Here is a 17,722-nt window from a genome sequence, read left to right as displayed (position 1 = left end):
AACAGATTTGAAATTCTGATTGTCATGTTCTATTTGGGACAGTGACCTGAGAGCCACAGAGGTAAGGCTACCACAAGGAAGATACCAATAACTAATCATAGTCAATCTGTGTGATATGATGCCCTGGGGTTGCATTGCGGCTTCTGAATAGGTAATGTCCACTTTGTGGACCCTTCCCCCAGGCCCTGAATTTTTGTTTTTGTTCTTTTCACTCAAGCCTAGTACTTTACCACTTTAATTTTCTGGTAATTAATTGGAGATAAGAATCTCATAAACTGGGGCTGGGAAGGTGGCTTAGTGGTAGAGTGCTTGCCTTGCATGCCTGAGGCCCTGGGTTCGATTCCTCAGCACCACATAAACAAAAAGAAAAAAAGTCGGAAGTGGAACTGTGGCTCAAGTCGTAGAGTGCTAGCCTTGAGCTGAGAGCTGAGGGACAGCGCCCAGGCCCAGTGTTCAGGCCCCACGACCGGACCCAAAAAAACAAACAAAAAAAACAAAAACAAAAAAAAGAATCTCATAAACTTTCCTGCCCAGATTGGCTTCAAATAGTGGACCTCAGATCTCAGCCTCCTGAGTAACCATGGGCACCTAGCTTTGATCAGTGTCTTTATGAGGGAGAAGCTGAGGGAGATAAGACCCAGACTCAAGGGGAGGCCCTGAGACCACAGGGCCAAGACAAAGAACCTGCTTGAACCCTTCTAAAGTAGACCTATTTCATGTATCGGGACCCTAGAACTGTAAGAAAAGCATTCTTTCTGAATGGGGTTTGCTGATCAGGTATTTTACAACTTCAGCCACACTCCAGCCTTTTGTGCTCTAGTTATTTTTTAGATAGGGCATCCTATTTGTGCCTGGGGCTGACCTCAGGCAAATACCCTACCATTATCTCCCACATAGCTAGGATGGCAGGCATACATGCCTTGATCTTATTGAGGTAGAGACTTGATAACCTTTTGGGGGAGGATCAAGGAAAGGTCTTTAGTTTTCCTGGTTGCTCCCAGACAAGATTTTGTGGGATCTTAGGCCTTTAAATTTGTGGATTACAAGGCAAAGGAAACAAATATACTAGTAAGCATCATGGGTTTTTTGAGGTTTTTGGGATATTTTGGTTTGGGTAGGTTTTCTTTCTTTCCTTTTTTTTTTTTTCCTCCATGTCCTGAGGCTTGAACTCAGGGCCTGGGCACTGTCCCTGAGCTTCTTTTGCTCAAGGCTAGTGCTCTACCATTTGAGCTACAGCTCTACTTCTGGCTTTTTTGGTAATTTTATTGGAGATAAGAGTTTCATGGACTTTCCTGCCTGGGCTGGCTTTGAACCACAACTGAGGGTTAAATTTTTAAATGGTCTTTCCTGGATTTCAAATCAAGGAAAATGGAATTCACCACTGCAAAACAACCATGCTTATCTGTTCTCATTAACTAAAAATGCCATCTGGCTGTAATCTCACCTGAATGAGTTCATAGGTTGGAAAGTTGAAAGAAGACTGCTAAAGAAAAACTTAACTCTGGTCATATAAAATAATATTTATCAAAATGAAGTCCAGGAAATGTAAACAAGAGGGTTTTTTTGTTTTTTGTTTTTGGTCGGTTGTGGGGCTTGAACTCTGGGCTTGGGCGCTGTCCCTCAGCTCTTCGGCTCAAGGCGAGCGCTCTACCACTTGAGCTACAGTGCCACTTCCGGTTTTCTGGTGGTTTATTGGAGATAGGAGTCTCACGGGTCTCTCCTGCCCGGGCTGGCTTTGAACTGCGATCCTCAGATCTCAGCCTCCTGAGTAGCTAGGATTACAGGCGTGAGCCACCAGCGCCCGGCTAACAAGAGGGTTTTTCTTCATTGTATATGTTTTCTTTTCTTTTTGTCTTATTTGTTTATCTGTCTTTGGGAGGGCCAGGGGCAAGGCAAAGAAATAGAGGGACAAAGGGTGAGCAAATGCTGCAGTGGTATTCACTAGACACTATGTTGAAAATGACTTTACAGGGGCTGGGAAGGTGGCTCAGTGGTAGAGTGCTTGCCTTGCATGCATGAGGCCCTGGGTTCGATTCCTCAGTACTACATAAGCAGAAAAGGCTGGAAATGGCACTGTGGCTCAAGTGGTAGAGTGCTAGCCTTTAGCTGAAGAGCTGAGGGACAGCGCCCAGGCCCAGAGTTCAGGCCCCATGACCAGCAAAAAAAAAAAAGAAAATGACTTTACAACTTGTGGGCAGGGATGGGAGGGAAAAACTGGGAAAGAGCAAGGGAAGAGGCAACAATGTCCAAAAAAGAAATATACTCTTTACTTGATTTATGTAACTATAATAACTCCTTTGTATATTACCTTTATAATAACAAAAAAATACTAAAAAAAAAAAAGCATAAACTGGCTATCTGAGGAAAAATAACTCACAAAAATGCATCTTCAATAAGTTTCAGACAAATAACCAAGTTTTGGTGAGGTAAAGTTCATACTAATTGGTATGCCTGCTTAACTACCCACACAGGACACCAGACCCAGTCAAACAAACTCTTTCCCACCTAGAGGCCATGAAAGGTGTCATGTCCAGTTCCAGGGGAAAGGACACATATGTGGTGATCTTCCGTCTCAGCTTGGCCGAATGTTCAAATCGCTATAGATATGGAAAAAAGAGAAAGAAAACAAAAAGGAGAAGATTAAGTGGGAGTAGGATTGAAGCTTGAATGGGCTTCCTCCAAGGGTCCTTCTTTGAGCTCTTTTACTTCCACATTTGATATAGGGTCTTGATAAGTGGTCCAGGCTGATACACATTCATGATTTTCCCACCTATGCCATTCAAATTCTGGAATTACAGGTGTGACGAACTGCATCTTGTAATTTTTGAACTATAGTGTGACCATATCTGTAGCTTATAGGTTTCTTTTTCCTCCATTTTTCTTTACAATGTCTAGGAAGCTTAGCCTGACCTTTGCATCAGATCCTCTTGCCTCAGGATCCTAAGTGATAAGATTACAGACATACTCCACCACTCCTGGCTTAGTATTTTACACATTAAAATAAAGAATATATTAGAGGTCATTTGTGGTCCTTAAAGCCTCCAATATTTAATATCTGACTTATGTCAGAAATAGCCTGTCAGCCCTTGACTAGACCATAATGTTAAAGGATCTTTGTTTTAAGTGAAATAGAAAACTCCTGAGAGGATGGGAAATTTTGGGAAGAAGTAGTGAACGCCCTCCCACCGTACCCACATTCCCCAAGCAGTGGCTATAACCCTGTCTGTATGGGGAGGCAGAGACCTTTGTGGACACCAGGACTCTCAGCAGTGCACAGCAGAGCCTTGGAATCACGCCTTATCCTCCCTTCCCTCCCCCCACCCACCCTTTGGCATGTCTTCCAACTTTAAGTGTAGATGCATCGTGTGCCCCACACCAGCAGGCTCTAGCTGTGCTGGGGTCACACTCTAGCCTGCCACTGTGGCTGGTTTCCTGGGAAACTCACTTTGAGATGAAAGCAGGCCACAATGGGCAGCTTCTTCATGGTGAGCTGCTTAGTGGACTCTTGGTAGCTATGACAACCACTGCACTTGATCTTGGCACTGCTTCCTAAGTGCTCTGGTCTGGTAAATCTACAAAACATTTAAATAAAACAATGTTTTTAGATGATAGTAGGGGACAGGAGGAAAAGGTGGTTTTTCGTTTTTTAATCACTTTTAGTTGGTTCATTTCTTTACTAAAACCACATGTCTACAGTTAAGGGGGCTTATAATTTCACAATGAAAACTGAAAAAGTATCTTCTTTCCCCTACTTCTTTTAAAATGTTTTTTGAAATGAAAGGTCTGGGCTCTTGGAGTGACTCTGACCTGCAAGTCTGACCTCAGCAGCAGTAATAATTATCTTCCTCTGCCTTCTCTCCACCTAAGCATGTGCTATGACCCCATGGATGATTCAGAGGAAAACATGAGCTCCCTTGGGCTGGGAAGGTGGCTCAGTGGTAGAGTGCTTGTCTTGCATACATGAGGCCCTGGGTTCGATTCCTCAGCACCACATAAGCAAAAAGAAAAAAGCCGGAAGTGGCGCTGTGGCTCAAGTGGTAGAGCGATAGCCTTGAGCTGAAGAGCTGAGGGACAGTGCCCAGGTCCAGAGTTCAGGCCCCACGACCAGACCAAAAAAAAACAAACAAAACAACAACAACAAAAAAAAACCATGAACTCCCTGAAGCCCCAGAAATACTTTTTTTCAGTTTTGAACACCAAAGATTATCACTGTAAGGTGTAGAGATGAGCACATTTAACATCAAAAATGGTCAGTTTAGGGACTAGCTCAAAAGAATGAACTTCACATTATTGAAGAGAGGTACTGAATTATGGAAGCAGTCCAATTAAAATCACACAGCAAACTCTGAAAATGTCTGCACAGCCAATGGCTTTGCTTGAGGGTTCTGAATTAGGCTACCTGTGGTATTTATTTATTTATTTTCCTGGTCCTGGGGCTTGAACTCAGTGCCTGGGCACTGTCCCCGAGTTTTTTATTTTTTTTTTTGTCAGTCATGGGGCTTGAACTCTGGACCTGGGCGCTGTCCCTGAGCTCTTCAGCTCAAGGCTAGCACTCTACCACATGAGCCACAGTGGGTTTCTAGTGGTTAATTGGAGATAAGAGTCTTATGGACTTTCTTGCCTGGGTTGGCTTTGAACTGTGATCCTCAGATCTCAGCCTTCTGATTAGCTAGGATTACAGGTATGAGCCATGGGCACCCAGCTTCCCTGAGTTTTACCCCAAGCTAGCACTCTACCACTTGAGCCACAGCGCTACTTCTGGCATTTTTGTTTATGTGGTACAGAGGAATCAAACTCAAGGCTTTGTGCATGCTAGACTAGCACTCTACCACTAAGCCACAGGCCCAGCCCTCTTTTTGCTTTTTCTCTTCTTTTTTTGTTTTTGTTTTTGTCAGCTGTGGGGCTTGAACTCAGGGTCTGGGCACTTTCCCTGAGCTTTTACCTTCAAAGATAGCACTATACCACTTTGAGCCACAGCACCACTCCCAGTTTCCCAGTTTCCAGTGGTTAACTGGGCATAAGAGTCTCACAGATTTCCTTCCTAGTGCCCAACTACCACCTGTGGTCTTAAGGTTGAAATGTCATTCAGGCCTGAGAATATTAGTAGACAGCAGTTAGTAGCTGTGGAGGAAGACGGTGAGTTAGAAGACGAAGAAGAGGAGAATGTATACTCTTAAGTGTATCTGGAAACTGATCTGTCTGGAAGTAGTAACAAGGTTTCACAGAAAAAAAGCAAAAAAGCCAGGTGCCAGTGGCTCATGCCTGTAATCCTAGCTACTCAGGAGGCTGAGATCTGAGGATCGCTGTTCAAAGCCAGCCCAGGCAGGAAAGTCTGTGAAACTCTTATCTCCAATAAGCCACCAGAAAACTGGCATTGTGGCTCAAGTGGTAGAGCATTAGCTTGAGCTAGAGCTCAGGTGTGCCACCTAGGCCGAGTTCAAGCCCCATAACCGACCAAAAAAAAAAAGACAAAACAGGTAGCTCTTGTTCTGCTAACCAAAACCTTTGGCTCTACTATAGAATGTGTTGTATCAACAAGAATTCTCTTGCAGCAACTCTGAGGCCAGTAAAAGTACCTCACATCCCATCACTCATTTATACTGATATGAGGACACATTTTTAAAAGATCATGAATGTCCTAGCAAAAAAAAAAAAAAAAAAAGAAATAAAAGGAAAGGGTGACATGGTCCAAAAAAGAAAAGAAATGTACTCATTACCTGACATAGGAGATGGTAGTCCCTCTGTACAACACTTTAATAATAATAATATTATGTTTTAAAATAGAATTATAAGGGTTGGGAAGGTGGCTCAGTGGTAGAGTGCTTGCCTTGCATGCATGAGGCCCTGGGTTCAATTCTTTAGCACCACATAAGCAGAAAAAGCTGGATGTGATGCTGTAGCTCAAGTGGTAGAGCCCTAACCTTGAGCTGAAGAGCTGAGGGACAGTGCCCGGGCCCAGAGTTCAAACCCCACAACTGACAAAAAAATAAATAAAATAGGATTATAAATGTAGAACACCACAGGTGTTAATCGTAGGAGGTGGGACACCATGGTTCTCACTTGTTTGTCTATGTGAAGCGTGGGTGGCTGATATTTAGAGCTTTATGATACAGACATGCTACCACGAAAAGCTGGTAGACAGAAATATCTAACCAGAAAGAAAAAGTGACAAACTAAATTTAAACATGGTGCTCCCTGCCAGGGCTGGGGCACCTCACCTCCGCAGGCAGTCTGTGAGCGTCGTAGTACCAGATGCGTGGCTCTCCCCATTCACCACACTGCTCTCACTCCCCGGGCTCAGAGGCCAGAACGGGGTAGAAGAACCTGGCAGGTCTAAACTGATGTCCCAGAAGGGATCAATGGTGGTGGAGACTCCACTGTAGGGAAAGGAAATGAAAACGTGTGAAGATTGATGTCTACTGCATTTGAGACAGCCCCCGTGGAGGGCACCCCAATATTCTGCCACACTCTTCCTTCTATCAAGGACACCTCAGGCTGGACAAAGTAGGAACACTCACATCTACATGTCCTGGGCTCCCACAGGGATGGTTTCCAACCCAGGACACCATTCAGATAGGCAGTTTGAGGACAGTATAAATTCCTGAGCTCCAGGTCTAGAGGTTCTGAATCCCTGCATCTATCTCACTGCATCTGGGAACTATATCATCATTACCTAGAAATGGGTACTGTCTAGTACTGGTAACAGAAACCCACCCTCCCCGCCAGAGTGCACAGTCCTGGCGTGGCAGACCCCAAGGAATAGGAAATGCTCTATTCTAACAAGGCTGATTCCTAACTGGAGGTTAGTTTACAATATTAAATAAGAAAAAAAATTCAAAATGGGAAATTCACTGTAATTAAACAGGACATAAATCTAAAATGACTGCCTGCCAATAGAACTTAGTAGTTAAGGGCCAAAAAGGTAATTCTAAATTTCTCAGAGCCAAGGCTCAAGTGAACTTTACTACTGAAAGAAAACTTCATCTGTGTCAGCCCACAGGGATATGGCTCTAGAATCTTCTACGGAGTGCCAGTCCCAGTGCATTATGGGATCTGAATGATTTTGGTAGGTATCTAGAGTCTTTAAAAAAAAGCAAACTGAACGGGAATATGCCTCAGGAAGCAGGTGGCTTAAATCCTCGCTCTGGGTCTTAAGCACTAAGCAGAAACTATATCCGGAAAAGGCTAGGGACATTACATCAGGGCAAATGGAAAAGGAAATCACAAAATAATTAAAATATCCTCTGATGAATGGAAGCCAAAAGTTTGCCCTCTATGATCAGCCCTTCCTGAAGGAGGCTGAATTTTTTTTTTAACTTCCTGATGTTGAGGAATGTAAGAAAAGCAGAGATCTGCATGAGGAAGAGCTCTCAAAAACACCCCACTGAGTATGGACAAAAACAAGCTTTCTCTCAAAGGAAGCAATCTGTTCTGTTGTGACTTTTTCTTTTTCTTCTTCTTCTATTTTTTTTTTTTACAAGAGCACAGATTCACTTTAATTTTCATTAGTTTAAATTCTGGAAGGGTACAACATTACACAGATTCTGTGTCTAATGGCCTTAGCAGGAAGGTTGCTTCAGAATTTGGCACAAACCAGGTTACTGTTTCCATGGGCATGCGTTACCTTTCCCCAGATTACTCCAGTTTTGTTAGGTTTGCCGCCAGGAGTCATCGTGTTGTTTTTTGCTTTGTATACATAAGCACATCTCTTGCCCAAGTAGAAATTGGTATCACCTCGGGCATAAACACCTTTGGTTCTGGAGACCTGCTTATAGCCAGCAAAAATGGCCTTGCACCACAGCCTTCGAGACACTTCGCCTTTTAGAAGTCCTATTCCCAGCGAGCCTCCAAGATGGTGTACAGAACTCTTGTCATCTCAACAAATGTCAAGGCATGGTTATTTATTTATTTATTTATTTATTTATTTTTGTCGGTCGTGGGGCTTGAACTCTGGGCCTGGGCGCTGTCCCTCAGCTCTTCAGCTCAAGGCGAGCCCTCTACCACTTGAGCTACAGCGCCACTTCCAGTTTTCTGGTGGTTTATTGGAGATAAGAGTCTCACTGACTTTCCTGCCCAGGCTGGATTACAGGTGTGAGCCACCAGCGCCCGGCTAAGGCATGGTTATTTAAACAAAACTATTTTTCCTCTGATGGCAGATACAAGCTCTTCTCTACTGTAAGTACCGCATTACCCAGCTGATCAATATCCAAGGTTATTCTCTAAGTTTTAGGTTCAAGGATTTACCTTAAACATATGTCAGAACACATACTTATGCCAACCAGAAAATATATCATGTTGGAATGACCCAGACAGATTCTGACAGTACAGGTAGCTGTCAGCTGGATGGATGGTCACACTTACTGGCAGACTTGGCAGGTGACATCAGACTGCAGCCCACCGGTGAAGATCTGATCAATGATGCAGTTGCAGTGGTTGGGGTTGTTGGCCTTCTTTCCGTTGTCATCCCCTGAGATGGAGCACAGCTTTGTGATTAGCACCCATCTCTGCACCACACTAAGGCAGTAAGTCCCCACATCTGCCTAGCAAAGGCAGGAGGAAGACAGGAGTGCTGGGCACTTTTCTCTATACCCTGGGAAAATGTCCTTTTCTTCTACCTGGCAATAAAGCACATCTGATGCCTCCAAAACTGGGCAGTGTCATAGACTTCATTTATTTATTTATTTATTCATTCATTCATTCATTTTTGTCGGTTGTGGGGCTTGAACTCTGGGCCTGGAAGCTGTCCCTCAGCTCTTCAGCTCAAGGTGAGCTACAGTGCTACTTCTGGTTTTCCAGTGGTTTGTTGGAGATAAGAGTCTCACTGACTTTCCTGCCCAGGCTGGCTTTGAACCAAGATCCTCAGATGTCAGCCTCCTGAGTAGCTAGGATTACAGGCATGAGTCACCAGCACCCGGCAATTTCCCCTTTTTTTTTTTTTTTTTTGGGTCCAGTTGTGGGGCCTGAACTCTGGGCCTGGGCGCTGTCCCTCAGCTCTTCAGCTCAAGGCTAGCGCTCTACCACTTGAACCACAGCACCACTTCTGGCTTTTTTCTTTTTGCTTATGTGGTGCTGAGGAATCGAACCCAGGGCCTCATGCATGCAAGGCAAGCGCTCTACCACTTAGCCACCTTCCCAGCCCTTCCACTTTTATATGCAGAATAATTGCATAAATAATTTCCCAGTGAGATAGTCCAACATGTCTTGGCCACATGGTATAATACACGATGGCCTCCGCGTGGCTGGAGAGAAATAGAAGGAGAAATAGAAGGCCAACTGCTTTGTTCCACCTTTAGAAAAGTTATTGTGAGTGCAGGTAGGAAGGGAAAACCCTAGAGTATGAGAGAGAAGGGCTGACATTGACCAAAAAGAAATGTACTTATTGGGCTGGGAATGTGGCTTAGTGGTAGAGTGCTTGTCTAGCATGCGGGAAGCCCTGGGTTCAGTTCCTCAGACAGAAAAAGCCAGAAGTGGCATTGTAGCTCAAGTGGTAGAGTGCTAGCTTTGAGCAAAAGAATCTCAGGGACACTACCTAGCCCTGAGTTCAAGGCCCAGGCCTGGCAAAAAAAAAAAAAAAAAAAAAAGGAAATGTACTCATTACCTGACTTATGTAACTGCAGCCTCTCTATGCATCATATTTATAATAACAATTAAAAATTAAAAAGGAAAAAGTTAGCTGGAAGGATACTATCTAGAACTAGCTGTAGTAGCCGAGAGCCACAGTAACCTACAAGGAGGCAGCTAACTCACTACTGCAAGTGTACCACTTTCTCAGATGTGGGATATTGAACACTGGCCTCAGCCATCACCTGGGACCAGATCAGAAGTGGTTCCCTCAGACATCTACCAGACCTACTAAACACTCCGGCAATAAGAATAAGGAGCGTGAGGGGCTGGGAAGGTGGCTCAGTGATAGAGCGCTTGCCTTGCATGCCTGAGGCCCTGGGTTCGATTCCTCAGCACCACATAAGAAAAAAGAAAAAAGCTGGAAGTGGTGCTGTGGCTCAAGTGGTAGAGCGCTAGCCTTGAGCTGAAGAGCTGAGGGACAGCGCCCAGGCCCAGAGTTCAAGCCCCACAACTGGACCCAAACAAACAAACAAGAATAAGGAGCATGGCTTAAGTTGATGCTGAAATCCATAGATCCTCAGTACTGAGAACTGTACCAGGATGAAGGCAGGGGAAGCATCTACACTTCAATTACTTGGTCCAAATCTCCCACCTATAGCCCCCAGAACTGTTGGACTCCTCTAAGGGTACCAACCTTGACCTAGGCTATGGGGCTATGATACAAAAACAGTCAAGGTCTTGAGATCCCTGTAGAGTCTACAAAAAAAAAGACCTCTGTTCCATATTAAGAATCTGACTGTCTTGATGTCGCACACCTATAATCCTAGCTACTCAGGAGGCTGAGATCTGAGAATCACGGTTCAAAGCCAGCCTGGGCAGGAAAAGTCCATGAGACTTTTATCTCCAATAAACCACCAGAAAACCGGAAGTGGCGCTGTGGCTCAAGTGGTAAGAGTGCTAGCCTTGAGCTGAAGAGCTGAGGCAAAGCACCAAGGCCCAGTGTTCAAGCCCCATGACCACAAAAAAAAAAAAAAAAGGATCTGACTGGGGTCAGGTAAGCACTGGTAGGTAGACAGGCTCCCAGTTCTCAGCTCCTTGATAATTTTAGGGTGGCAATCTGGAGACTCCAAAGTAGTACTTGGATGACTGATCAGAAGAGGAATGGTTTAGGAGACTAATGATATTCAGAAGCCTTAGATTTGATAACCCAGAGGACTAAAGGAAGGTGTAGGCAAGGTTTTGGTGTTCACTTTGATAGTCATGAAAGATCCTGCTCCACACAGCAAACTGCTATATCCAGCAAGCAATGAGGATAACACTTCAAACTCTTTCCTCTTCTCTAGAAATTAAACTATGGACAGATGGAGGCATGCCTCAGTGGTAGGACACCAGCATAGCAAGCTCAAAGTTCTAAGTTCAATAACCAGTATTTGCACCCCTCCACCTTCAGCCCAAAGAACTAGGGAAAGTTAAGTATGGTGATGCACACCTTTTTTTTTTTTGGGGGGGGGGGAGGGGTCTGGTCGTGGGGCCTGAACTCTGGGCATGGGCACTGTCCCTCAGCTCTTCAGCTCAAGGCTAGCACTCTACCACTTGAGCCACAGCACCAGTTCCGGTTTTTTTCTTTTTGCTTATGTGGTGCTGAGGAATCGAACTCAGGGCCTCTTGCACGCAAGACAAGCGCTCTACCACTGAGCCACCTACCCAGCCCCTGATGCACACCTTTAATCCCAGTGCTTAGGAGGATGAGGCAGGAAGATCAATTTAAGGACAGTTTTTTTTGTTTTTGTTTTTTTGGTGGGTCATGGGGCCTGAACTCTGGGCCTGGGCACTGTCCCTCAGCTCTTCAGCTCAAGGCTAGTGCTGTAGCTCTTAAGCCAAATACTACTTCCAGCTTTTTTCTGCTTATGTGTTGCTGAGGAATCGAACCCAGGGCCTCATGCATGCAGGGCAAGCACTTTACCACTAAGCCACCTTCCCAGCCCATCAAGGACAGTTTTGGCATATAGCAATCCACTGTCAGAAACACCAAAATCGATCAATCAATAATAAACTACAGAGAACTTCCTTGAGGCAATTGTGGCATTTTTTCTTACTGGGGAAAAAAAAAATAGGGTCAAATGGCCTATAAACACAATCAAGCATGTTTCAACATCATTTGCCAGATGGTACACACACACACAGCCTCCCATAGCCCTCCCTGACCCAGCAGGCACAAGGCAGAAGGCATAGGAGCTGGCCCACCTTTACAGTGTCGGTGTAGGACGTCCAGGGCTGCGATGAGGAACTCATGTGCATCCTGCTGCTCATAACCCGCCAGGTGCCGTGCATGGGTCCACACCAAGTGCAGCAGCTTATATGGAATGTGAGGGGACCGGTGCCCCGAGTAAAACTGTTCAGAGAAAAGGGAAAAATTAGTGGGACCACGAGCTAAACTGGAGCACACACACAAAAAAAACTATCAGCTGCCAAGAGTGGGTAATGGCTAGTTTGACAAAATGGATTCTCTATTTTCTTTCTTCTCCTTTTTTTTGGTACTGGTATGAAGCTTGAACTCAGAGCACTAAGCTCTCAGCTTTTTTGCTAAAAAGATTGTACTTTACCACTTGAGTCACATTTCTACTTTTTTGCTGGTTAATTGGAGATAAGAGTAAGATTTTCCTGCTCCAAGCCGGTTTCAAACAGTGATTCTCAGATCTCAGCCTCCTGAGTAATTAGGAGCTGCAAGCCACAGGCATCCAGCTTCTTTCTTCTTTTGTAAACTGTATTTTCATCTGTATTCACTGGACTTGGAGTTTATGTGGAAATTTCTCCCTTTCCATCATTTAGTTTCTATAGATAAGCCCCATAATTATGACTTGCTCATATAAGATAAGAAGCAAATCAAAGTAACTCAATATTGGCTTAGGGATCATACCAGCCGAACTCTCTCAGGCCATGTCTAGCAGCACATTTGTACTGGGATCAGCTACAGGAGCACTACTAAACATTGTCCCAGGACCACATAGACATAGCTAGCTCCAGGGTTCACAGCCAAAGCAAGGCGACCAAGCCTGTCCATTAACTGCTTTGATACCAGACCTAGTCAATCATCTCAAGTCCCATTTCCCACCCAGGTAAGAACTCAGAAGGCTCCTGCCTGTTCAGTCACAAAAGCAGGAGCATATAGATGGGCGGATATGAACAGTTCAGATTTTACTATTTGAGCCAGCATTAACTTTCCTTGGAACAGACACACCAGATACCTTTCTTAAAAACAAACCCTAAACTCTAAATGAAAAATCCTAAAAATAATCACAGAAACAAAATGATATGACAACCAATACACTGTATTATTAATATAGCTAGAAATGGAGCTCAGTGATAAACTAAGTATTTAGCATGCTGGCCCTGGATTCAATCAACAGTTCACAAATCAAATCATGAAATTAGCTTTGTTCTTTCAGGTTCCAAAAAGGTTTATACACTTGGGACTAGTTCACTTGGTAGCCAGCTTCTTACAAAACAGCACGAGGTGAGCAAGGAAACAAGAATGTCAAATTCTTGGACTGGAAATATGGCTTAGTGGTAGAGTACTAGCCTAGTATGCATGAACCACTTGGGTCAATTCCTCAGTAAGTACCACATAAACAGAAAAGGCTGGGGGCTGAAAAGGTGGCTCAGTGGTAGAGTGTTTGCCTTGCATGCATGAGGCCCTGAGTTTGATTCCTCAGTACCATAGCAGAAAAAGCCAGAAGTGGTGCTGTGGCTCGAGTGCTTGCCTTGAGCTGAAGCGCTGAGGGACAGAGCCCAGGCCCAGAGTTCAGGCCCCATGACAGACAAAAACAAAACAAACAAATAAACAAAAATCGCAGGGCACCAGTGGCTCACACCTGTAATCCTAGCTGCTCAGGAGACTGAGATATGAGGATTGGCGCAAAGCGTGGGTGTGCGCGCGTACGTGCACACGTGCACACACATACACACACGCGCGCATGCACACACGCAGAGAGAGAGAGAGAGAGAGAGAGAAAGCTGGAAGTGGTGCTGTGGCGCAAGTGCTAGCCTTGAGCAAAAGAAACTCAGGGACAGTGCTCAGGCTCTGAGTTCAAGCCCCAGGACTGGCCAAAAAAAAAAAAAAGTCAAAATCTTCCTCAATAGGGAGGATTTATACCTTATGAGATGATAAAAGTGACAGGAAGAAAACAAATGTAAGGAACTTGACATGCTAATACAGGCTAAGTATCTCTAATTCAAAAAACTAAAACAACATGCTTTATAATGTGAACTTTTTGAGTGTATATTACATTTTGGAGCATTTCTGATTTTTGCATTAGAAGTCCCAAGCAGTAAGGTTGATGCAAAAATTCCCAATCACTAAAGCTGGGAAGGTGGCTCAGTGGTAGAGTGCTTGCCTTGCATGCATTAGGCCCTGGGTTCAATTCCTTAGCACCACATAAGCAGAAAAAGCCAGAAGTGGCACTGTGGCTCAAACGGTAGAGCTCTCATCTTGAGCTGAAGAGCTGAGGGACAGCACCTAGGCCCAGAGTTCAGGCCCCATGACAGACAAAAATAAAAATAAATTACCAATTACTGAACACTCTGAAATGTTTTAGAAAGGGATACTGTGTCATCTGCAAAGAAAAGAACTGAGTAAATGTCAAATGACAGGATAAGGAAGCAGCTGAAGCACACATCAAACTCACTGATCAACATATAAATATTGTAACTCAAGAGCCAAGTGCAGCTGAGCACCAGTAGATCACATCAATAACCCTAACTACTCAAGAGGCTGAAATCTGAGGATCACAGTTCAAAGTCAGCCCAAGGCAGGAAAGTCCATGAGACTCTTATTTCCAATAAACTACTCAGAAAATCCAGAAGTGGTGCTTTGGCTCAAAGAACATTAGCCTTGAACACAAAGAGGCTGGGACAGTGCCTAGGCCCTACTGAGTTCAAGCCCCAAGACTTGGGGGGAAGGGGGAGGGAGCCAAGTAACTAGCCATACCAGAACTCACTTTTGAAAGTATTTTAAACTAATTCAGAATTTCTATAAGTTATAAATATTTCAAAGTGGGCTGGGAAGGTGGCTCAGTGGTAGAGTGCTTGCCTTGCATGCATGAGGCCCTGGGTTCAATTCCTCAGCACCACATAAGCAGGAGAGAAAAAAAGCCGGAAGTGGCACTGTGGCTCAAGTGGTGGAGCGCTAGCCTTGAGCTGAAGAGCTGAGGGACAGTGCCCAGGCCCAGAGTTCAGGCCCCACGGCCGGACACCCCCCCCCCCCCCAAAAAAAAAGGCCAGGCGCCGGTGGCTCACGCCTATAATGCTAGCTACTCAGGAGACTGAGATCTGAGGATCATGGTTCAAAGCCAGCACGGGCAAGGCAAGGAAAGTCCAAGGAAAGTCCCTGAGACTCTTATCTCCAATAAACCACTAGAAAACTGGAAGTGGCGCTGTGGCTCAAGAGGTAGAGTCCTTGGCTTGAGGTGAAGAGCTGAGGGACAGTGCCCAGGCCCAGAGTTCAAGCCCCATGACCGACAAAAAAAAAGTATCTACAAGAGTATATGGCAGGGGCTGGGAAGGTGGCTCAGTGGTAGAGCGCTTGCCTTGCATGCCTGAGGTCCTGGGTTCAATTCCCCAGCACCACATAAGCAAAAAGAAAAAAAGCCAGAAGTGGCGCTGTGGCTCAAGTGGTAGAGCGCTAGCCTTGAGCTGAAGAGCTGAGGGAGAGTGCCCAGGCCCAGAGTTCAGGCGCCACGACCGGACCCAAAAAAAAAAAAAGTATATGGCAGATCCAACAAAAGACCAAATTTCTGCACAAAAGAACAGGAACACCTCTCTGCATGGGCACTGGGCACTGAGGATAGCTACAGAGATCCAGACCACACAGCAGCCCCATAGCCTGTTTCTTGTGCCAGCACAAGACCATGCAATAGAAGACTAAGCATCCATTACCCAAAAGACTTGGGATATGTCTCAGGGGCTAGGAGTGTGGCTTAGTGTTAAGAGTGCTTGTCTAGCATGCATGAAGCCCTGGGTTTGATTGCTCAGTACCACATAAACAGAAAAGGCTGGTTGTGGCACTGTGACTCAAGTGGTAGAGCACTTGCCTTGAGCAAAAGAGGCTCAGAGAAAAGTGCCAAAGGCCTTGAGTTGAAGCTCCAAGACTGGCAAAAAAAAAAAAGAACTGGGTGCCCGTGGCTCACGTCTGTAATCCTAGCTACTCAGGAGGCTGAGATCTGAGGATTGAGGTTCAAAGCCAGCCCCGGCAGGAAAGCCTGTGAGACTCTTATCTCCAATAAACCACCAGAAAGCCGGAAGTGGCGCTGTGGCTCAAGTGGTAGAGCACTAGCCTTGAGCTGAAGAGCTGAGGGACAGCGCCCAGGCCCAGAATTCAAACCCCACAAGACCAACAACAAAAAAAAAAAGGTATGTCTCAGACTCTGGAATATTTGCATATATAATGAGGTATTGGAGGTAGAACCCAAATTTAAACACAAAATTCAATTATACACAGTCTGAAGGTATTTTAATGTAGTATCTTACATAATTTTGTTCATTAAACAAAATTTCTGTACACTGTACCATTATATAAGTCAGGGTGGTAACTTTCTTTTTTTTTTTGGGTCCAGTCATGGGGCCTGAACTCTGGGCCTGGGCACTGTCCCTCAGCTCTTCAGCTCAAGGCTAGCGCTCTACCACTAGAGCCACAGCACCACTTCTGGCTTTTTTCTTTTTGCTCATGTGGTGCTGAGGAATCGAACCCAGGGCCTCATGCATGCAAGGCAAGCGCTCTACCACTGAGCCACCTTCCCAGCCCCAGGGTTGTAACTTTCTACATATGGTGTAATGTGCTCAAAAATTTTTGAAATTGGAACATTTTGGATTTGGGGCAACTGAGCTACTTCAGTTCTGAGAATCTGGTCTGAGATCACTGCTATCTATGACAGATGCTGAGGTCTCAGCCAAGTAGGTTTCGATCCTGAGACATTACGAAGTTTTAGGACAGAGTTTGGTTGTATATAAACAGGAACACACAGAGTACAACTGTAGGTGGACCAAGCAAACAGCCTGTGGTGTAGTGCTGAGGCTCATAAAGAGCAACTTTTGATGAACCACCGATGGGAAGGCTTGATGCCCACTCTCCTTGACAATGAAATGGGAAAGGGGCCAGTGTGTATCCACAGGTATTTCTGAGATGCGGCATGGCAGTCAACAGTATATGTGTGTGTGGAACTATCTACCAGTGTTTCTGGAGACAAATGTCACCTATCAGTCGAACATCTCACCAAGCCCCCTTCAAGAGCTCTTCTCCTCCTAAGTCAGTAATGTGTCTCCAAGATACATGCTAACAGCATATTAACTAACCTCTTGGGAAAAACCACATCCTTCAAAATATAAGCCCATATTAAATAGTTACTGGATAATGTTCTGAAATTTTGTCTTCCTTTACTATATTCAGCTGTGTTTATTTTTTTTAAGGTGGAAAAAAAAAGCAGTGACAGAACCATTTCACCCCCAAAGTCAGCAGTGCTCACCTCTTGGAAGAGTGAGGACATCTCACAGACCAGGCAGGAGCTGGGGCTCTGCATCTCACAACGGTGTCTGTCTGACAGAAAGAAGTCTCGCAAGAGTGGTGTGTGGGTCAGAGCCTGCACAATGCAGTTCATGAAGCACGTGTTCCCCAGGTTGATCAACCCACGCAGGCCTGCAAGGGAAGCCACCAAGAGCAGAGTCGTATGTGCTAAGCTATGGATGCGCAATGCCAAGTCCCCAAAACAACTTCTACATCTAAATAATCTCTTTACCCTGCATTCAAGAAGTGATACAGTATTTCTTCTAGTTAGTGTGTGTGTGTGTGTGTGTGTCTGTCTGTCTGTCTTGAACTCAAGGCCTGGGTGCTGTCCTGAGCTTTTTTTGCTAACGGCTAGCACTCAACCACTTGAAGTTCTACTTCTGGCTTATTTGGTGATTAGTTAGAGATAAGAATCTCAGGAACTTTCCCAGCCAAGCGAACTTTGAACCACAATCCTCAGATCTCAAGTCTCCTGAGTAGCTAGGATTGCAGGTGTGAATCATGGTTGTAATTTTTATATGAACGACACTAAGGAATGTTCATCATCATGTTCCCTTCCAACTTAGGTTTCCTTAGAGTTATCCAAAATGTATTTTCCATAAA

The 17,722-nt window shown here is 44.9% G+C and overlaps 1 protein-coding gene and 1 pseudogene across 1 annotated transcript in view; both read right to left on the bottom strand.

Moving 5' to 3' along the window:
- The window catches only part of Usp22 (ubiquitin specific peptidase 22), a 35,639-nt gene that overhangs the window by 2,393 nt on the left and 15,524 nt on the right, over positions 1–17,722 (bottom strand). The window contains exons 5-10 of the mRNA XM_042672555.1: positions 17,082–17,251; positions 11,809–11,956; positions 8,362–8,467; positions 6,219–6,377; positions 3,446–3,572; positions 2,506–2,597 (exon numbers count right to left, since the gene is read on the bottom strand). Coding sequence (XP_042528489.1) covers positions 2,506–2,597; positions 3,446–3,572; positions 6,219–6,377; positions 8,362–8,467; positions 11,809–11,956; positions 17,082–17,251 — 802 coding nt within the window. The remainder of the gene's footprint in view (positions 1–2,505; positions 2,598–3,445; positions 3,573–6,218; positions 6,378–8,361; positions 8,468–11,808; positions 11,957–17,081; positions 17,252–17,722) is intronic.
- LOC122103522 lies at positions 7,478–8,294 on the bottom strand (annotated as a pseudogene).

Source organism: Dipodomys spectabilis, unplaced genomic scaffold (genome assembly GCF_019054845.1).
Source record: "Dipodomys spectabilis isolate Male_0828 unplaced genomic scaffold, ASM1905484v1 ptg000018l, whole genome shotgun sequence".
NCBI classification, from domain to species: Eukaryota; Metazoa; Chordata; class Mammalia; order Rodentia; family Heteromyidae; genus Dipodomys; species Dipodomys spectabilis.
Note: the sequence above shows the minus strand (reverse complement) of the source record. Positions and strands in the feature narration are given on the sequence as shown.